The sequence below is a fragment of the Curcuma longa genome, chromosome 15 (genome assembly GCF_044706935.1).
Source record: "Curcuma longa cultivar G26 ecotype Majalengka, Jawa Barat chromosome 15, ITB_CL_G26_1.1, whole genome shotgun sequence".
NCBI lineage: Eukaryota > Viridiplantae > Streptophyta > Magnoliopsida > Zingiberales > Zingiberaceae > Curcuma > Curcuma longa.
The window spans coordinates 6,913,822-6,936,410 of NC_133875.1; the positions used below are offsets into that span (position 1 = coordinate 6,913,822).

General features: G+C 37.5%; 1 protein-coding gene across 1 annotated transcript; it reads left to right on the forward strand.

The window, feature by feature from the left end:
* Window positions 1–14,736: 14,736 nt before the first annotated feature.
* On the forward strand, window positions 14,737–19,801 carry LOC141846079 (metal transporter Nramp7.2-like). Its single transcript, XM_074734060.1, has 14 exons — window positions 14,737–15,131; window positions 17,084–17,250; window positions 17,336–17,414; window positions 17,498–17,538; window positions 17,625–17,703; window positions 17,795–17,899; window positions 17,966–18,075; window positions 18,152–18,333; window positions 18,415–18,484; window positions 18,554–18,727; window positions 18,820–18,924; window positions 19,011–19,142; window positions 19,241–19,336; window positions 19,424–19,801. Exons 2-14 carry the CDS (start codon window positions 17,104–17,106, stop codon window positions 19,721–19,723), a joined length of 1,620 nt encoding a protein of 539 aa, XP_074590161.1. The 5' UTR covers window positions 14,737–15,131; window positions 17,084–17,103; the 3' UTR covers window positions 19,724–19,801.
* Window positions 19,802–22,589: the final 2,788 nt, after the last annotated feature.

Consider the following 22,589-nt stretch of genomic DNA (forward strand, 5'->3'; position numbering starts at 1 on the left):
CGAGTTTGAGAATTAGATTTTCATATCGAGGGAAATAAAGTCTGATTGGCCTAGACAAAGGCAAAATGATGAGCTTCGTTTTATGCAGACAAAATAAACAAAATTGATTTGATTCAAATCGAAGGTGGTTTGATTATTAAACTAAATGATTCAAAAATTAAACTAACTTAGTTTGGTTCATGATGAAAGATATTTTGGTAAAACAGATATAATGATGGGCTTCGTCTTGTGAAGATGAAATAGACAAAATTGATTTGGATCAAATCGGAGGTTGTTTGGTTAGTGAACTAAGCGATTTAGTTTTGCACCAAATTAAACTCGGTTTGCTATAGTAAACCTTAAAAACTTAAATCCGATCTGGTTCTCTCCCATTTTCTTCTGTTGATTCGTGCTGCTCGGGCCAAGTCGCCACGTGCGATCACGCGAGTTCGCATTTGTCGGAACACGATCGCGATCGAGCGATCCCGCGTCCGCCAGCGGATAAATCGCAACGATCATGATTTAAGGAAGGCGGGGGTAGCGAGGAGCATCACAAAGAAGACAGAGAAACCCTAGCTTAAGCGTGGCTGATCCCTTCTTCCTTGCGAGTGCCCTCTCTACCTTGCGGTTGCCACGACGCCACCCCTATTTTCCTGAGCACATCATCGGTCGGAGCGCCATTTCTTGCAAGCTTGGTCAGCCAAGGAAGAAGCACGCGATTGCCTCTCTTGATCGATCTCTCTCGCACACCACTATTTTTCTTCGACCGTGAGAGATCAACCGTCGCCTCCTCCTTTGCGTTATCAACCGCAATCAGGAGCCCTAGCGCCGGCCGCGGGAGTGGAGGATGAGCCGGGATGCTAGCGTTGCCGGATTCCAATCGCGAATCTCCCCTTCTTCGCTGATGGTCGATCGTGTGAAAGGAGAACCGTGTTGCCCTCTTTTCTCTTGAGAATCATGAATCTCCCCTTCGCAATTTAGGGGTTTCGATCGTGAGACGTCATTCGGGTCAGCGTGCATTTTTACTCTTCTTCTCATTATTGACAGTAAGATTCTACATCGAGGAATCACTGTCCAGCCGTTGGAGTTCTTGTGAAGGGTTGTCATCTGTTGGTGAAACGTTCATCGAGGATAACTAATGTCGGAGAAGAAACATCATTGATAACTCTTGTGAAGAGTTATCCAATCGTTGTCAATCATCTCTAGTTGTCCGATGACCATCAATCGTTTTTGTAGAAGCTTGTGAAGTTTTCGGAGAACGTTCCATCAATGTCAGAAAGGTTCTGACCATTTATCCTAAATTGGCAGTCAAAGGTTGACTATCAAAAATTACACCGAAAATACGATTGCCGATGATAGTTAAAATATCCTGGAAAATGATTGTGACAAACGTTGTTGCATACTTTTTAGAATTATATTTTTCTCTTGTATCGATCGTTGTCGATCATCGGCTAGTACTGAAGACGGTGATGTGACTCGTGGCTTCAGAAGCCATCTAGACGAAAGCTTGGCGTGGATCACTAGTAGAGGCAGAACTTCGACAAGGGCCGCTTGATTGATGCTAACCCCGCTCAACATCATCCATCAGGTACGTCTAGAATAATTTATTATGCTGTAAAATTTTAAATTTTCAGCTATGCCTTGTACCTGTTATTGCTTGTATTTGTATGCGTGTGTTATGATAATTAATTTTAATTATTATTCTATTTCCGCTGCACACGTTTACGAAACGTGTAAACATGCGCATTGCACCAAGACGATCCCAACAAGTAGTTGGTTGAACCATCGTTGGACGGAGCCGGAGAGGGTCGTTAGGAAGATTGACACAATTGACATAATCTAAATATTGATGTAACAGAGCAACATTCTCGAATTGACCCAAATGGGCTTTGGGGTCGATTGATCCAACATATTCATTAAGTTGAGGTGTACGAAGATTGCGAGGTAGCTCGTCACGTGAGACAGTGGCTGAGAAAGGTGTGCTCTGGATAGGCATTTTACCAATCAAGGGTTCTTTGCCCTTGTTTTGATTTGGAGGCGTCTCTCCTTCTTTTGATCCCTTAGGGGAGCCACAACTTTACTGTCCATTGTTTGACGGCAGGGGGAGATCCCACTAGCCCTCTTGGCACCCGAGTGGGAATAGGTGGTACTTTAGTCCAGGCGTTGGGCACTTCTTCAAGAGTGGGATGTATCGAAGGGAGTTGTTGTAAAACTTGTTGTTGATCAATCAATACTTGGAGTTCATCCTTGGCCATGGTGACAGTGTCACCACAGGCCGCATCTGATCTAGAAGTAGGGCCCTCAACAATTCTTCCAGTATTCATCACCTTCACGTCTTACCATCTTCACACCTTAGTTCAGGCGATTCCCAAAGATAACACCAATTTGTTCCTATTCGAGATCTGAAGAATTAATGGAAGGCGACTACTGAGGAGGCAAAATTGTAAACTTTGATGACGGATTGAGAACGAGGAAGACACTGAAATGTCTGCAACACTCAAGCAAAAGTTAGAATGAGCGCTGAGGGGGCTCGATGTAGCCACTCCAATGCTCAAGTTAGCACAGGGGCTGAGAGAAAATGAAAACAGTAGAACTATGGAAAGAGAAAAAGTTGAATGTGTTCATTTTCATGCCTCTTTGCGCGAGCCTCTTTTAGAGTTTATATAGTTTCTAAAAGAATATCTCTTCTGCAGCAATAATAGAAAATCAGATTTAACAGTCCCACTTCTCCAATCGTTGAATATCACATGTACGTAGGAGAGTATCGAGTGGACTAAGTCTGATGACTATATGATTGTTCGTCCATTCATCCATAGTGACATATTCAAGAATATTCGTAGTAACTTGCAGTAAGCTCTTATAGGATGACAAAGATGATAGAGTCAAGGAGTCTAAGTACTCTAGAGTTGGTGGACTGAACTAAGGGAGTCAAGGAGCTAGCCTGAGCGATGAAGGAGTCGGATGACTGAGTTGATAGAGGAATCGAGTGACTTGAATTGATGGAAGAGTCGGGTGGCTGCTTTGACTTTTATCTATATTTGACTTTTAACTGGATTATATCAGACATAGTTCTCCTTTTTCACCATATCAATTATTTAAATAATTAAGAAAATATTATTTAACTTGGTTCGCATGCTAAGGCTTTGGAACGCTTCTGCAACCAATCAATGTGTTGCTTAATTACGAATCATGTTGCTTTTGATAGGATTGTTTATATGCGATCATTGGAGAACATAATACGAACCATATTAAATAGGACTGGGGAGTCTGTTCAATCGTAGAATGTAATCATTATATGAGTATGATCTATACGACTATACACTGTTTGTTTTATTTTATTTTCTTTTCTTTTTTTATGGAACAAACTTAAAGCGATTTATTTGCCTAGCTATTAATCATCTAAAGTATCTTTAATTCAATAAATTTAAAAAAACCTTCGGCATGAATTAATAAACTTGAGAAGAACAGAGGCTTGAACAAGAAGAAAGAAGAATGAAGTTGGTTATATTTATTTCACCATTATTTTCAATTTTATTAAACGAAGTAATCCCGCCTTCATGATTACTGAAATTTAAAAATAATGATGGCTGATACGGGAGGAGATCAGATCTTGAAGGCCTGCTGGATCTGCAGTATGTCAGCCCATCCCAGCCCAGCTCACCGAAGTTCCATGGCCAGAAGATCATCTTCACCATCGTCATCGTCATCATCAGGGCTTAGAAAAAGACAATCCGGCAGCTAGTAAATAGCAAGCACTGATCAAGGAAACAAGCTGAACTTGGACTGTAAAATTGCCGATCATGGCTCCTCAGGTCTGCATTTCAAAAGCCAAGTATATATGCAGCCACGAGCATTAATGTCATCGACTAGGAAATTTGATATACTGCGCGACGTATCTTGCGCGACCCTACGCGACACCTCTGATCCATCACCACTGTCGCCGCTGCCGCCGCCATCCGACCACCGTTGGGCGCCGCCTCGTGCGCGATCGACGCGCACCTCTCCGGCGCTCCGTCCGATGCCGGATTCCGATCGGGTAGTGGTCGGAATCCGACGAATTTGATCGGAAACGCGGTCGGCAGTGGCTCGCACCGGATTCCGACGAAATCGTGGCCGGATTCCAAATCAAATTTTGGCCGGAATCCAGCCGCGATTTCGCCGACAGTGTCGGGCGTCGGATTCCGACCAAATCAGGCAGATTCCGGCCAAATCGAAGAGACCGGCCGAGGAAGGATCCGCGTCGCACGCCAATCCTTTCTCGACCGGTCTCTGACCGCGATTTGGTCATGGAATACGATCGCGATTTCGTCGAAATCCGATGCTCCGAAACTATCGATAGCGTTTCCGGTAAATTCGTCAAATTCCGACCACTATCCGATCGGAATCCACCCGAACGGAGCGCCGGCGAACAGCGCGTCGATCGGGCCCGAGGCCTGAATAGTCGGACGACGCAATCGGCGACAACGACAGTAGCCGAAAGTGTCAACAGATTCATCGTCCGAAACTGTCCGACGGTCATTATTCGACCGGAATCCATCATCGGACGGAGCGCCGACGAGCAGCGCGTCGATCGGGCCCGAGGTGATGGTCGACGAAACGGACACGACGAGAGCGGTGACAACGACAACGACATCGAAACGTGTCGCGACAACGACAGTACGCAGGATAAATCACGTACGCAGGATATCAGTTCTCCATCGACTAGAGTCTCATCTTCTTCTTTGTGTTCCTTTCATAATTTTGGGCACAAACTTTTGTGTGTGTTTTTTTTGTTTTTTAGTAAACAGGGATTTAATTATATTTTTCCAAAATATTTGGACTGATTTATAAAATATCAATTAATACCTCAGTCCCACCGTCGGTGATGCCACAGGGTAGATACCACGTCGCTGTCGCCACAACGTACGTCGAGTTGTCTCCCTCCTCTTTACGACTTCTTCCGACGCGACCTCCATCACTGTTGCCGTTGATCATTGATGCCATTGTTGCCGCTTGTGGTCAATCACATTGTGACCTACACTATCGTTTGGATTCTTGTCTCTACGTGTTTTTGGTAATTCATATATTTGGATTTCATCTAATTTAATTTTGAAAATAGATTCTTCTGTCGGATAAATTTACAACACATCTCATGCACAAGTCGACTTAATTCTAAAATATTTATTTGTATTGAAATTCGAAATTAATTATCTAATCGGGATGCTTATCTCTTTCGTTCTCAGCCCCTATAATACCCCCCTGTCTTCTTCGACTAAAGGACCGCCCTACCACTTTCATTTACAGTAATAGTCACGTCCCCACCACAATTTATGTGGTGGTCAAGCATTAACGAGCTATGCGACAAGGATAACGTGACATTAATTAGTTTTTAGAATTAGAAAAAATTATTGTGTTTAACTCTCCGAATGATAGGTGGAATCCGAATTCAATCGCTTACTCATTTCAGTAGTCAGTCGATATAATCATTTATGAAAAGGTAAATCAAAAAATTATAGTTGATCACGATGAAGATGAAGAAAAGAGAAAAATATAGCTTACTCATAAATCTACACCTTGTAAATTTAATTTAATTCCTAAAAAATTGATCCTACATCATTTTCTATAAATTAATTATAATGTAATATATATTAACTTCTATGATTAAAAATTAAATAGAGTAGACCTTAGGTTCTGAGTGAGATGGCTAGTGGAAGAACAAAATAAACTATGCAACCATGGTGTTCCAATTATTCGTGCTACTGTGCCCTTCCCAAGATCCATCTTTACTTTTTGGATTTATTAGGTGGGATGGTCTGTGAGATCGGATTGTCCATCCTAAAATTAATCAGGTTTACACTTGGGTACCCAGTGAAAAAAATGGCAAAAGTAAGAATTTTCTTATGAATTGTTGATTTGAAATAGAGTTTTTATTATTATTTTAAAAAAGTCAATTTAGTATTTAGAGTAAGTCTATTTAATTTTATTAAAAAAATTGGTATGAAAAATAAATCATAAATCAAAGGAGTTATTTAGGATCATATATTATTATTATTATATTTTTTGATAATTCAAATATCGAGTTTTTTGAGTTGATTAATTTTAAAGTGATCGATCTAATCTTACATAAATTTTTCATTAACCACCAAAGTACGTAAATCCAAAAAGAATCAATAGATCATAACAAATGATCCAACGTCATAACAGATGCCTGTGTGAAAATCGAATCCTCATTGCATGAGAGTCCATCCTACCGCTTATCATCACAGCGTGTCTCGAGAGTTGGATCCTATATATTAGAAACAAGGTTTTTAAGAGTTAATATAATTTTAATTTTCAATAGAAGAAAAAAAGAGTAATAAACCTAAGAGCAATTACTTTGCAGACCATAATGAGGTCAAACTTCTTGTAAATGAATTGCTAGATAGATTTCTAGATTGACTAAATTTTTAAGAAATACCACCATTAGAAATATTTTTTTAAAAAAAATTAGTCAAATCATTAGAGACTAAGTTAATTAGCCGACTTAAAGACTGATCATTTGTAAAAGACATATCCACATTTGTACAACTAGTTATAATATTTTTTTTCTTAATCTTGGAAGATTAAGAGCAATTGCCCTACAATAGTAAGTTTATTAATCATCTCCCGTAGTTTAACACAATTATACAAAATAAAAAATTATAATACGAGAAAAGTAAATTAATTGCCCACTTCATTAGCATATGATCTTGTACTAATTAATAGAATTTTTTATTATTTTCAAGTAAAAGTTTTAAATAACCTTGGAGACAATTAATGAAGAGTAAATAAACAATCACATATAGGGATCAACTTAATTAATTATACTCATCACTCCTAGTTTTAGAAAATGCTCTTGGAGAGTGGATTATATAACCTTAATTAACTATGCCCCTTACTCTTAATACAAAAAATCTTCTATAAACTATTAATTGTTAAAGTCCTCTGCTTGGCCATCAACAACAACATTGATTAGTATTGCATTATTTTCTAAGATGTATCCTTTAATTTGATTAATGCAATACTAATCACATATAACAACAACAATTTTGTCCATTAAAATTAATGTTCATTAATTGTAGAGATGGCTTAACTTTTGTAGTGTTATTTAATTTTACAAATAAAGAATATATAGAACATCAATGTGACACAAGTAATTAACTTTGATGTGTCATATATATATAGATATATATATATATCTCCTGATTTTTATTTTCATATGAATAAATCTCATAATAAATAGCTTTGATTTGCAATGAAACATCAATATTTTGTTTGCTCCTCAAAGTCATACAAGCTTTCACTTCAATGTTAGGGAATGCAACATGTATGCAATCCACAAAGGACCACATGAACAGACTACTCAAGTAGACATTTAAAGGTTTTAGCTGTGGAAATTTGCCATCTTTATCATTGTTAGGGGTGAATAGCTCAATTGTCTTGTTAGGTTAAACAGTTTAATTAACTAAATTAATTAATTAACAAGGAAATGTGATTAGGTTGAACTAGTTAATTTTTTGATTAATCACACAGGAGACATCAACTAAACTGTACATTGCACGTATGTTTAATGCTGCAGGCATGTGGTTGTTCAAGGATGGTTTAAGAGAACACAAGTGGCTGATTAGAATTAATGAGGTTGATAGTTATGGTTTGATAGTTATGGATAGCAAACAACTCTAGTGTTATAGTAAATTAATTTAGTTGATAGTTATGGTTGATAGTTATGGATAGCAAACAACTCTAGTGTTATAGTAAATTAATTTATCGAGTGAATGAGAGAAGAAGAGTTAGATTAGTTTGATCAGATAAGGATATTAATTTGAAAATTAAAGCAGCATGATTCAGGAGGAGAATGAATGAATACTAAAATTCTCGTAGAAATATTAATATTGTTTGACTTGGGAAATAGTATAAACTTGAGATTGATTCAAGTTTGTTGTTAAGATATTATCAAACTCTCAATTTGAACTTGTTTAATATTTTACATTTTTAATTTTTTAATTAATGAGTTTGATATTAAAAATTTATTTATTCATTATTTATAAATTTGATAAAATTTTTATTGATGAACCTGATTCATAAATTTTATTGTAGATATTATTCATAAACATTACTCATAAATAGTTCACAATATTTGTTCATGAACATTGATAAACTATTGTTGGTTATAAATATCTGTTAATTATCTGTTAAATATCTGTTATTTTTTTATAGATATTTTCTAGAATAGACCATATACTCTAACTATAAATAGGGTCTTATATGTTGCAATTGGAATAAGATTTCTTAAGTTATTTTAGTAACATGGTATCAGAGCCTTAGAAAATTAGGTTTTTTTTTCTTTTGCGCCTTCGCGCCGACTTTTCTCCCTAACTCGCGATTTCCTCTTTCGCGACTTTCTTCCCGGCTTCAAACGCCGCTCCGAGTTCGCTTTCGCTCCGACTTTTCTCGCCGCTCGCTGCGCTCGCCTATCACCGGCGGAAAGCATCAAATCAAGCGGCTCCCTCTCGTCAAACTGTGGGCACCGTCATCGCTGCGACGTCTTCTCCGTCGCCTTCTTCCTCTGCTTGTCGCCGCCCTGCCATCGTCATGCTGCGTGAAGACCAGCATTCCTCCGTCGCGTCTTCACCGCCCGTCCTCTGCCCTAGCTAGCTGCGTGGAGAAGACGCCGATCGACAATTCCAGGTTTTCCTCCCCTAATTAACCTTCTTCGCCTCCAGTGCTAGGTTTTCTTGGTTCAGTTCATCGACTTTTCCCCTCCGCGCCGCGCCCTGCTTCGCTGCGAACGCGCTCGTGGTCACCTTGATACAGACATTTTCTTGAAATTTAGAACATTGTTGTTCTTGGTCACACAACAACACTAAGTTCGATCTTTTGGAGTTGCATATTTTTGGACTTCATTCTGTCGTGATGGATATGATGCTTGTCTCTGCAGAAGAATTTGCCAAGTTCTCTCAATATCAGGAATCACTTAAGTCTTCATCTTCCTCTATCACTGCTATTGCTGATTCAGGTAACCACAATACATGTCTTCTTTCCTCATCCTCTAAATGGGTCATTGATTCTGGTGCCACGGATCATATGACAGGTAATTCTAATCTCTTTTCTACTTTCACACACAAATCCAACACTCCGATTGTTACCTTAGCTGATGGGTCTTCATCTTGCGTTCGTGGGTCTGGCACTGTCAATCCCACTCCTTTGCTTTCCTTATCCTCTGTCTTACATTTACCTAATTTATCCTTTAATTTGCTCTCTGTTAGTCAATTAACTCGCAATCTTAACTGTTGCATCACATTTTTTCCCGATCATTGTTTAGTTCAAGATCTTTTGACAAAGAAGATTATTGGTAAAGGACATGAAAATGGAGGTCTCTACATTCTTGATTCACCTTCCCCAAGATCTCTCGTTTGTTCAGGTGAAAATTCTCCTTTTGAGGCTCATTGTAGGTTAGGACATCCATCTCTTCTATCACTCAAGAAACTCTGTCCACAATATAGTAGCATATCTTCATTAAATTGTGAGTCATGTCAGTTTGCAAAGCATCACCGTCTTAGTTCAAGTCCAAGGATAAATAAGCGTGCTATTAGTCCTTTTGAGTTAGTTCATTCTGATATTTGGGGTCCTTGTCCTATTCTGTCTAAACCTGGTTTTAGGTATTTTGTCACTTTTGTGGATGATTATTCTCGTGTAACTTGGTTATACTTAATGAAAAATCGTTCTGAGTTATTTTCTCTATTTTCTGCTTTTTGTGCTGAAATCAAAACTCAGTTCAATATGTCCATCCGTACTTTACGAAGTGACAATGCCAAAGAATATACATCCAGTCTATTTCAATCTTATATGAGTCAGAATGGTATACTTCATGAAACCTCTTGTGTTGATACTCCATCCCAGAATGGTGTGGCTGAACGGAAGAATAGACATCTTCTTGAAACAGCACGAGCTCTTTTATTTCAAATGAATGTTCCTAAGTCTTTTTGGGCAGACGCGGTTTCTACTGCATGTTTTCTTATTAACCGTATGCCATCCTCTGTTCTTCATGGTGAGATTCCTTACAAAATTTTGTTTCCTAACAAGTCATTGTTTCCTATTAATCCTAGAATATTTGGTAGCACTTGTTTTGTTCGGGATGTTCGTCCACAAGTTACTAAATTAGACCCCAAATCTTTGAAATGTATTTTCCTTGGTTATCCTCGTCTTCAAAAGGGTTATAGGTGTTATTGTCCTAGTATTAATAAATATCTTGTTTCAATCGATGTTACTTTCATGGAAGACAAACCTTATTTTTCATCCTCACATATCTCGACTTCTCAAAAGGAAGATGATGATTTATTGGTATATTCTGTTACATCCTCTACACCTGTCTCAGAACCGGCTCTTGTCAAGCCTCCTATTATTGAAATATACTCCAGGCGTCGACCTCCTGATTCATGTCCTGCACCTACTACTTCGTCATCAGATCCAATTTCGAATGATGATCTTCCTATTGCATTACGAAAAGGTAAACGCCAGTGTACTTATCCTATCTCTTCGTTTGTGTCTAATAATGGCTTGTCATCCTCCTCCTGTTCTTTTATTGCTTCACTTGACTCTATTTCTATTCCTAAAACTGTCCGTGAGGCCTTATCTCATCATGGTTGGAGAGATGCAATGATAGAGGAAATGAAAGCCTTGGATGATAATGATACATGGGACTTGGTTGATCTACCTCCAGGAAAACAAGCTATTGGATGCAAATGGATATTTAATGTTAAAGTCAATCCAGATGGATCAGTTGCCAGACTAAAAGCTCGTCTTGTTGCTAAGGGTTATGCTCAAACATATGGTGTGGATTATTCTGATACTTTTTCTCCTGTTGCAAAGTTGACATCTGTTCGGTTATTTATTTCTCTTGCTGCTACTCATCATTGGCCTTTACATCAACTTGATATCAAGAATGCTTTTCTTCATGGTAATCTTCAAGAGGAGGTGTATATGGAGCAACCTCCTGGTTTCGTTGCTCAGGGGGAGATAGGGCGAGTCTGTCGTCTTCGAAAGACTTTGTATGGTTTGAAACAAAGTCCTCGTGCTTGGTTTGGAAAATTTAGTCAGGTTATTGAAAAGTTTGGTATGAAGAAAAGCAAGTCTGATCATTCTGTGTTCTACAAGCAGTCAGGAGCTGGTATTATTCTGTTAGTTGTGTATGTGGATGATATTGTGATTACTGGTAGTGATACTACGGGAATTTCATCTCTCAAATCTTTCATTCTCACTCAATTTCATACAAAAGATTTAGGGGTATTAAAGTATTTCTTAGGTGAACATCCAGAGAGATATCGAAGGTTGGTTGGAAAGTTGAATTATCTTACCTTGACTCGTCCAGATATTGCATATTCGGTTAGTGTTGTTAGTCAGTATATGTCATCTCCAACGGTTCATCATTGGGCAGCATTAGAACAAATTTTGTGTTATTTGAAGGGTGCACCCGGACGAGGTATTGTATATAAAAATCATGGGCACACTCGTATTGAATGTTTTTCAGATGCAGATTGGGCAGGTTCTGAAAATGGATAGGAGGTCTACTTGGAGGTTATTGTATCTTTGTTGGAGGAAATTTAGTATCATGGAAGAGTAAAAAAGCAAAAGGTTGTGTCACGATCGAGTGCAGAATCAGAATACAGGGCTATGACACAGTCTGTGTGTGAATCTTTGTAATGTGGATATATCAACTTGAGGGGGAGTGTTGGTTATAAATATCTGTTAATTATCTGTTGAGAAATATCTGTTATTTTTTATAGATATTTCTTAAATAGCATATACTAACTATAAATAGGGTCTTGTGTTGAATTGGAATAAACTATGTTCAAACATACTTTGTGTATATATTAGACCAACATAAATAGACTTTTACTAAGTTGAAAATCATGGCTTTCTCATGAACATTTGATTCATTAACAAAGCTATGCCCAAACACTTCGACATGTGCGTCGGCCCTAGATCATGTGGCAACTCAAATAGCATAATTTGCCACTACATCTAGGAAAGCAGTTGAGTTGTTTTCTGCCATGTTAGTATGTGGAACAACTTGGTAAAACATAAGCACTTAGGCATGACATGTTATCTTAAAAAAGAAAGGATTCAACTCTCATCTCGACTTCAAAATCACTTATCTAAGGTATAAGACAATTCGAAAGAGTGTGTTTGACATCTTTGAAGTGACCCTCATACCAAAAGGGGTGCACCCATCAAACCTAAAGTGGTATTTGAATGATTGACGATATACTTGGTGATGATTGCCACAAAGAGATAAGTCAATCCACTAAAGGGTACCTCAATAACTAAAAGGGCGGTGTCTTAAAAATTTTAAAGATACATACTCTATGCCATCATGTCAATGCCCATTCGTTTGAATTGACTAATAACGTGCTCATTCATCAATCAATTGGATTGATTTTGACGTATCTCTTCCAATAATTTTAAGACGATATTCATACTTATAGGACAATATGCATGGTCCCCCATCGTTGATGGAGAAAAATTCAACAAAACTGACCTCAAATAATGACAACAAAAAAAGTCCCCTACACATTCGAAGATCCTCAAGCAAAAGAAGTGTTGATCGCATGAAAAAGAGAGATTTTCTATGCATTATGCAAGAACTACATCCTTAAAGGGGATGGATAATGGTCTATACAACATGCATAGTGTGTAGATGATGACCATGAAAAACAAAAACGAGGATGTTGAGTTTAAACACTGAGGTTGAAAATATATATTTACTAAGAACCAAGGATAAAGCCCTTGAAGTGTTTAAATACTGAGGTTGAAAATCAACTTAGTAAAACCATCAAGATCATCCATAATGGAGGAGGTGTACACAAGGTATTATTATTGGGATGCAATCAAAGTCCTATATTGAAAATATATAAAAAAGATTATGAGATTATAAAATGGAGATATTTATATTGGTATGAGACCTTTTGGGTAAAGTTTAAAAATAAAATCATGAGAACTTGAGCCCAAAGTAACAATATCATACCGTTTTGGAGAGATATATGTGGATTCCATCGGATTGGGGTCCCAACTGTTGGGACCGTTAAAGGGGTCACAACTGTTGGACCGTTAAGGGGGGCGGGCCCGTTGGGACCTGAACCAATAAGGGGTCCGTTGGGATCGTTAGGTAGGAACTCCCAGTGATTTTTTATTTAAGGGGTAGATTATTAGGATACAATCAAAATCCACATTAGAAATACATGAAAAAATCCTGGAGTTATAAGATGGAGATATTTATATTGGTATGAGCATCTTTTGAGTAAAATTTAAAAATAAAATCATGAGAGGTTGAACCCAAAGTGGACAATATCATACTATTTTGGAGATATACGTGGATTTCATTCGAATCCCACTAGAACCACACACTAAAAGGGATGATGAATGCTATGTTGATATGTTTGATATTTTATTAGAACTTGTGGGAAAAGTAATCCTCTCCATGAATTATATTTTGAACAAGGTACCATTAGGCCTAAAATAGCCGATTGTCTTCGTCAAATATGCAAGTAACAATGACGCATATCATTTTTCTAATACACAAATTTAAATAAATAAAAAATTGGCGTGATGAAGAACTTGTTAGTGCACTGACTCTAAATGGTCATGTTCGATCATGGTATTAATTTTGATGTTTTGGTTAACAAGTTCAAGTTAGATTTAGTTATGTATTTGATATGTGTGTTGTGTAGGGACATGGCAAGACTCATACGAAACTCGTCTATGAGTTAGAAAGGGGGTTGCATCATGTTGGCCAACAACTTTATTTTTCTCTAACAAAACTGACCATAGTTTTATATGAGTAATGATAAAATCTACAAATACACATGATTTTATTTTGCGTAATGCCAAAATATATCTGAATCCATATCTCTACCTTAGGGATTGTGGCAAAGAAAAACAACCATACACATAAATAATCCGTTGTTCTAAAGATAGTTTTTTATCCCATCATTATTTTGTTAGATCAACTCGACTAATAAGTAGTAGGGAAGAAGCTTTGGATTAACTATATTTCAAAGGAAGCTTTGTTCTTCCTTACGAATCGAATCAAAATGATAATAAGAGATTGGAGCAAGCTTCATATATCTATGATGGAATGCTGCCATTCCTTCACAACATCTACTTCTCCTATGGTAGGTAGTATCAAGCTTCTGGGATATAGCTGAGTTGATTACGATGAAACAGACTTGCAGAAGAGGGCAAGGGTTCAATCTCGACAAAGTCGAGCAATATCCTCATTGTCGTGACCGATTTACCTCCTCACAGATGGTTGTGGGGTCGAGCATAGCTTGAACTCTTTCTTGGGATGACGGATTTCATCTACATCCATTCAATTTCTTAATTTCCTACACATTAATGGCGATACAAATAGATTATTTCTATAATGATTGAGATCTTATATGATATATTTATTATTATCATATTTATCATAATATTTTTCATATATTATCTTGATAATATGTATAAATAAATTTGATAGCCTACTATAATTATCAATAAAGAAAACAATTATTTCTCTTTCCTGTTTGCTTAATTCCCTACATTTCAATATGAAATTAGAACCGTGAGACTCTTGACCCACCACTTTCTCTAGTTTCCTTTGATCTTGCAAAGCAATTTCTTTTCCAACGGCACTTTCTTTCTTCTTCTCCTTCTCCAAAACCCTTTTTCACTATTTTTTTTTTGTTTTAAATTTCTTGCATGGTCCACGCATTGGCTTCACTACCCAACACCTATCCCTACTTATTCTTCTCCTAGAACCAACAACAACAGGTTGCTCTACAGCTCCTCCCTCTTCCTTTCTTCCTGCCCTCTCTTCTTCTCCTTCCTATCTTCTTCTTTCTTCTCTCAAGAAATCCAACCGTACCAACAAATGTCCTTCTTCTTCCAGTCATTAATAGCTGCCATTAAGAACAACCTTTTTTTTCCTTTCTTTTCTAGCAACCACCTCCTTTGTTGCTTTAGCTGTCGTGGTCACTCCCTCTCCCTTGGTTAGAGGGGAATCAAGATAATTGAAGAAAGACTTTGAGATCTAGATCAAGACAAAGCACCAAGGACAAGTATGCACCGAGGTTCAACAATCTTAGATTCGTCAAGACGTTGATAACTGTGCACTGGTGATTCATCCCTTTCACTCTTTATTTCTCAATTTTTGTTGTTGTTCCTTCGTGCTCTCGCATATTTTTTTTTCAAGTTAGATTGTGTTTGTAGCACTAGGAAAAAAGATAGAAAGTAAAAAAAAAAAAAAAAAAAAAGAAAGAAATAAAAAAAGAATATCTTAAATCTCTTCTTCAAATCTTGGGGAATGATCTAGTTGAGAGATCAAGAAATAGGTTGACTCCTCAAATCATACAAGCAGAGCACCATGAATAGGTTGGGCACGGGCCTGATTGTTGATGACTGAGGACCTCCTTGTCGGGTCGGCTCCTTATTTGTTCGGCGATTAGTCGAGTTTGCGGCGAATTGGGTCGGCGGTTATTCGAGTTTGTGATGAATTGAATCGATGATTGTTCGGGTTTGCGGTGAATTGGATCGACAATTAGTCAGGTCTACAGTGAATCTCAAGTATGTCTGTTGCCGGCCTAGGTGGGCGAATGATGATTGTCGAAAGCTCGACCAATTCTATGAAGATCCTTGGGAATGGTGAACAGTACTTGGCAATTGGTCTGGAACTGTATTTAAGGCACTGGGAAGCTGCCAATAGTGAGAACAATTATAAAAAGCTAAATTAAATTAGAATTCATGAGTTGAATTCAGGATTAAGTATTAAAGAATGTCTAGATCAAAATATGTATGATATTTAAGAATAACATGTACTTTTTATTAGTAAAGAAAATAGTATTGTAACATGTGATTCATACCACATGTGTTATAAGACAATAAAGATATTAAAAGAATAGATCTATGCTTCTCTACTATGTGAGACCTTTGAGATTATGAGTTAATCTTGATTTTATCCTAAATGACTATTTAATTATTTACTTAAAATTTTAATCAGGATCTGTTATTTTAGTATGTATCCTATTGACTATGGATGATTCGGTATGTGGAACATGACTAGAAAAGTGATGAGTTAAAATGAATGGATTTTAGCTAAAAAGAAATATTAAAATAGATTTACATCTTTGATATTTATTCAATGGTCGATCAATTAGATTATTTTAAGTATATAAAAATATGATTGTGAATAAAGTGTATTGATTGAAGATACTGAATAGTTTTCGACATAATAGTCATTATGAGAGATTAAAATGTTCATATTGATGTAAATAATTTAATTTAAGATAAATGCAAGATGTTGATGTCTCTAATTTGTTTAGAAGAGCGGCTACATAAGGTGTAACAACCTTCTTAAAATTAATCGCTTAGAATGTTAGCTATCACACGAATTATTTTTTTTATGTATGAATTGGATGTTCTATTTAGTCTTTGTGACTTGACTTGGATGTGTGGAAAATGTTGATAGTGGTAGTAGTAGGAGATATGGGTAGTTACCAAAACTGCTCACTTACCTCATGACTTATCACCCTATTCTCCCTTATATTAAAAGGGTGCATCCAAGCGAAGTGGGATGACGAAGATGAAGAGAGAGGAATTTAGTTCGTGGAATTTAGAGGGTTGTTCGATTTTGTAACATCCTTTAGACAACAAGCACGTGGATCATATGTGGACATTTTAATCGCACTTTTGTGAAAAAGTCCAGCGAGTTTTAAAATTTACAACACACACCTTTCTTTAACAATTTTTTTCCTTAAAAAAAAAAAAAAAAGAAAAAAAGAAAAAAAGAAAAAAAGAAAATAAAAAGAGGTGGAGGGCCCTTCTTGGATACGCCCACCGAAGCATTGATTCATGGTGCTTAGGAACCCACCTTGACGTTTAACCTATGCACCATGCCCGTGGGGGCATAATTTTTTTTTCTAGATGTAAAATCAGATAGCACTGCACTGCGCTGCAACATCTCATAGCACTCCAAATGGGAGGGAAACAAGATAGTTCTGGCCATATGGTTATGTTAATCAGCCGGACGAGGTCTATAAATCAGCTGACAGGAGGTGGCTTACTGGTGTAGGAAGGCATTGATCAGTATCCATGGAAGCAGCGACAGAGATCACAAGAGAGAGTGCTCATGAAAGAGGCAGTGACAGAGTTGCATGTGTTCAAGGAGAGCATGGTGAAAACGTTAACGTGAACAAGGAGGGGTCATGCAAGCAAGTTGACGAGCAGCAGCAACACCAGGTCACATACATATCGACTTATGAATGAATTCCTTCTTCTTCACTCTGTGTCTTATGAATGAATTCCTTCTTCTTCATGAGTACAGAAATCTGGATGGGAGAAGCTCCTTGCTCACGTTGGACCAGGATTCCTGGTGTCGATTGCTTACCTTGATCCGGGGAACCGTATGACAAACCTCTTTCTTCCTAAATCTTGTGTGGTTAGTAGTTGAAAGTTTCATGTGAACTTTACGTGGATTTTTTGACAGTGGAAACCGGCCTACAAGCAGGAGCAGATCACAAGTACGAGGTAGATAGTCATGACTTCGTTTCTTTTACATGTTGTATTTCACTCAGTTCAACTGACTGATACTGATGCCAAAATTATGGAAACAGCTCTTGTGGGTGATACTGATTGGTCTAGTTTTCGCACTGATTATACAATCATTGTCGGCCAATCTCGGCGTGTCTACAGGTATATGATAACTTTCAAGAACGGATTGAAGCTTATTAATTAGTTATTTAAACTTTATTTTACTAATTCTTGTGTATGATAATTACAATAGGAAAGCACCTTGCGGAGCTGTGCAAAGCAGAATACCCCAAGTACGTTAAGTACTGTCTTTGGGGGGTGGCAGAGTTAGCTGTGATTGCTGCTGATATACCTGAAGGTTCTTCCTCGAGTTTAATTCTTCTTGAATGATGTTTAACTTATTAATGGTTTCTTTTTAATGCAGTGATAGGAACTGCCTTTGCGCTCAACATCTTGTTCCATATCCCACTGTGGGTAGGTGTGCTTATCACAGGGCTGAGCACCCTGTTGCTCCTCGGCCTTCAGAGATATGGGGTAATTTTGAAACTCAAATTAAAATTATAATCTTTCTGAAGAAAATTTTGTGTCAAATCTGACTAATAGCTTGCAGGTCCGGAAGTTTGAGCTTCTAATGGCAGTGCTGGTGTTAATCTTGGCCGCCTGCTACTTTGGAGAGCTGAGCTATGTAAAACCCCCAGCCGCTGAGGTGATGAAGGGGCTCTTTGTGCCTCGGCTCGGCGGCGACAGTGCTACCAGTGATGCGATAGCTCTCCTGGGCGCCCTCGTCATGCCGTAAGTAGTCGATCCATCTCGGAATTGCTTCCTCCATTGAATTGCACTGAAGAAGTATATATATCTTCTTGATTCATGTAGGCACAATCTGTTCCTGCATTCAGCTTTGGTGCTCTCAAGGAAGACTCCCCCCTCTGTCAAAGGCGTCAATGTAGGAAATATACTGCTTAATGGCGTGACCACACCTATTAGGCTCTTATGTTTCGTCTCCCTCCTGTAGGATGCATGCAGATTCTTCTTCCTTGAGAGCGGCTTCGCGCTGTTTGTTGCATTGCTGATAAACATTGCTGTGGTTTCTGTCTCTGGGTCTGTCTGTGCTGCTGATAACCTCTCTGCTGATGATGCTGATAGATGCGACGATTTAACTCTCAATTCAGCATCATTCTTGCTCAAGGTCTTTTGTCGTCCCATAAAAATTCTAAACTTTTTCAAGATCATCAGGAGGATCCCACTAACCAGTGCTGCTACTTAAACATCTGTACTCAGAATGTCCTGGGAAAATCTAGCTCAATAGTCTACGGGATTGCATTGCTGGCCTCTGGACAAAGCTCTGCAATAACAGGCACATACGCCGGCCAATATATCATGCAGGTATAACTCAGAGTCTCAGATGGCCAAGATCAATGCCTTTTTAAAGCAATTTTGTTTCTCATTCACCTTCAACACTGTAAATGCAGGGCTTCTTAGACATCAAGATGAGGATGTGGGTTCAGAACCTGATGACTCGATGCATCGCGATCGGTCCAAGCCTCATCGTCGCGATTATAGGAGGTTCTGCTGGAGCCGGAAGGCTTATAATTATCGCATCGGTACAAATGAAAAAGCATTCTCTTTTTCCATTCTGCGTATCATGCTCATCTGAAATTAAACCGAATGATCAAGTGTGACCGACTGTCAAATCCTGCAGATGATACTTTCCTTTGAGCTGCCTTTTGCTCTCATCCCTCTTCTCAAGTTCAGCAGCAGCAGCACGAAGATGGGGCCTCACAAGAACTCAATTTCTGTGAGTCGTCTATCTGAAAGATATAGCACATAGAACTAACAAACTATTTATAGTCCATTGTAAAAGCAAAACTCATGCATAACGCAGGTGATCGTGGTCTCGTCGATCCTCGGTTTTGGAATCATAGGAATCAACATCTACTTCCTGAGCACAAGCTTCGTGAAATGGCTTATCCATAGCAGCCTTCCGAAGGCTGCCACAGTCTTCCTTGGCATCGTCGTGTTCCCGTTCATGGCGGCCTACGTACTGGCCGTCATCTACTTGACGATCCGAAGGGATACCGCGGTGACATTTGTGGACAAGTCCGATGCGTCACAGGTAGAGATGGAGAGCGGAGTGCGTAGTTCTGATGGCAACAAGGGCACTGAAGTGGTGCCGTACGCATAAAAGATTGTAACGCATGTAAGTTTGAATCAATGTGTCTCTATTGTATCATTTCATTTTAATTGTTGGACTAATGTATCATGATGGCTGCATTATTTGATTAAAAATATATTTATTTATGAAAAGATATCAAACTCTTTATAAGATTTTAAATATGTTTTGACCACTTAATATTTTTACTAGATATTTGGTTGAAAGGTTGTTGTATCTTGGGAGTAATTTGTCCATAAAATTCATTAGCAAATTTTGAGTAGTGAGGGCAAGTAGCTCAAGTGATAAACATGGAGACGTATATTTGAGGTTTCGGGTTCGAGTATAGCAATATATAACTATTGATTGAAGGACATAAGTGGTATCGTGCCTCTAAAAAATTTCTTAGGGAGTTTTCTGACAATCGTTTCGACGGTGGGGCCGGACACTATAAAAAGTTTACCCTGGCCTTTGTCATGATCAACTGTAATTTCATCGTGACCAACTGCAGTTTATTGATTTCCTCACAGATGGTCGTGGGGTCGACCATGTGGGTTGCTGGGGTGACGGATTCCACCTTTTGCAGAAGAGTAGTGAGGGCAAATAAAATCTTAAAAGATAGTATTTCGATACATCTCAACTTAAGCATTTCGATATGCCACAAATCCAATCCTCCTTCAATTTTTAAGGTTTTAATTCTGCAATAGAAACCAAAAAGAATATGACATCTTTTCTCAATCCAAATATTCAACTCGATCGATTCGATGACATCAATTTTATCGTTGGAAAGGAAAATTATTCTTCCTATTTACTGTTCTCAAGGTTGCATATGTTCTTGATCCAAAGTTGGAGCCATTTCCAAAACCAAAGGATGATGATTTTGATACGGTCAAGGTTGCACGAAAGAAGCATAAAGAAGACATGGTGATATGTCGTGGTCATATTCTCAACACTCTCTCCGATAGGCTCTATGATCTCTACAACTCAATTGAATCTCCAGTAGAGATATGGAATGCACTTGAATACAAATACAAATCCGAAAAAGAAGGTATGGACAAATTCCTTATCTTGAAGTATCTTGAATTTGTCATGATTGATACCAAGTCTGTTCTTGATCAAATACATGAACTATAACTCATTGTTACCAAGCTTTGTAAATTAAAAGTGGACATTTCTAAATCATTCCAAGTGGGTACAATTATTGCTAAATTGCCCCCAAAGTTTGAATGGTTACAGAAAGAAACTTTTGCATAACAGAGATGATTTAACCTTGAAGGACTTGCAAAAATATTTGAGGATTGAAGAGGAGACTATGTCTCACAATCCCAAGTTCAATAGCAATGAATCCTCTAAAGTTAATGTTGTTGAAGCAAGCAAGTTTAAAAAGAACTTCAAGGTCAATAATGACAGAAAGTTCAAGAAGTCCAAAAATGGCCAAAAAAAGTTTCTTGATAAATGTTTCAATTGTGGCAAGAAAGGTCATCACAAAAATGACTATAGGTACAAGAAAGAAATCAATGTCAATAATGCCAATGTTGTTGAAAAACTAACATGAAGAAATCTGTGCAATGGTCTCAGAAATGGAAATTAACATGATAATCGAAACCAACATGACTACAACAAAGTCTAATGATTGGTGGCTTGATTTTGGTGCTACCATTCATGTTTGCAATGACAAGAAATTATTCTCCTCATATCAAATTGAAAAGCAAGAACAAACTGTTCTCATGGGGAATTATAATGCAGTGGTGGTTGCTGGAAAAGGAATAGTGCATATTGAATTTTCCTCCAGGAAGAAAATGACTTTGAGAAATGTCTACCATGTTCCTAACATTAGAAAAAATCTTGTATCTGCTAGTCTTATGTGTAAGAATGGGCTTAAGGTTGTACTTGAGGGTAATACATGTATTGTATCAAAGAATGGATCCTTTGTAGGAAAGATTATTTATGCGAAGGCATGTATAAGATAAGTGTTAATGATAATAAAGAATATGAATTCTGTTTATCTTGTTGACTCCTTTGATGTTTGGCATGCTCGTTTAGCACACTTAAATTTTAGATCTTTAAAATATATGTCTAAACATGGTTTGATTAATTGTAAAGATACAAAATATGATAAGTGTGAAATTTGCATACAAGCAAAAATGACTAAGAAGTCATTTCCAAAAGTCAAAAAAACACACAAATATTAGATATCATTCATACTGATATTTATGAGTATAATGGTGTTTTGACTAGAGGAGGAAAAAGATACTTTATCACTTTCATTGATGATTGTTCTAGATATACCTATGTATATTTGATTAGAACAAAAGATGAAGCATTTGAAAAGTTTAAACTTTTCAAGGCTGAAGTTGAGAATCAAAAAGATAAAAAGATCAAAATGGTTCGAAGTGATAGAGGTGGTGAATATCTTTCGAATGAGTTTGATGCCTTTCTGTGAAGAGCATGGTATTATTCACCAAAAGTCAGCACCATTTACTCCTCAACAAAATGGTTTGGTTAAAAGGAAAAATAGAATTTATATGGATATGATTAATTCAATGCTTCTTAATGCTAAATTGCCAAATAACTTATGGGGAGAAGCTTTACTTACTGCCTGTCATGTTCATAATAGAATTACTTCTATAAAAACACATGTTTCTCCTTATGAAGTATGGAAAGGAAGAAAATCAAACTTGATGTATTTAAGAGTATGAGGTTGTTTAGCCTTCTATAGAGTACATGATCCTAAATCATCAAAGTTAGGTGCAAGGGGAATTAAAAGTGTATTTGTTGGTTATGCTAAAAATTCCAAAGCATATAGATTGTTGAACCTAGATTTTAATGTAATTGTGGAATCAAGAGATGTTGAATTTATCAAAAATAAATTCAATTTTGATTCTACTGATAGTTTGAA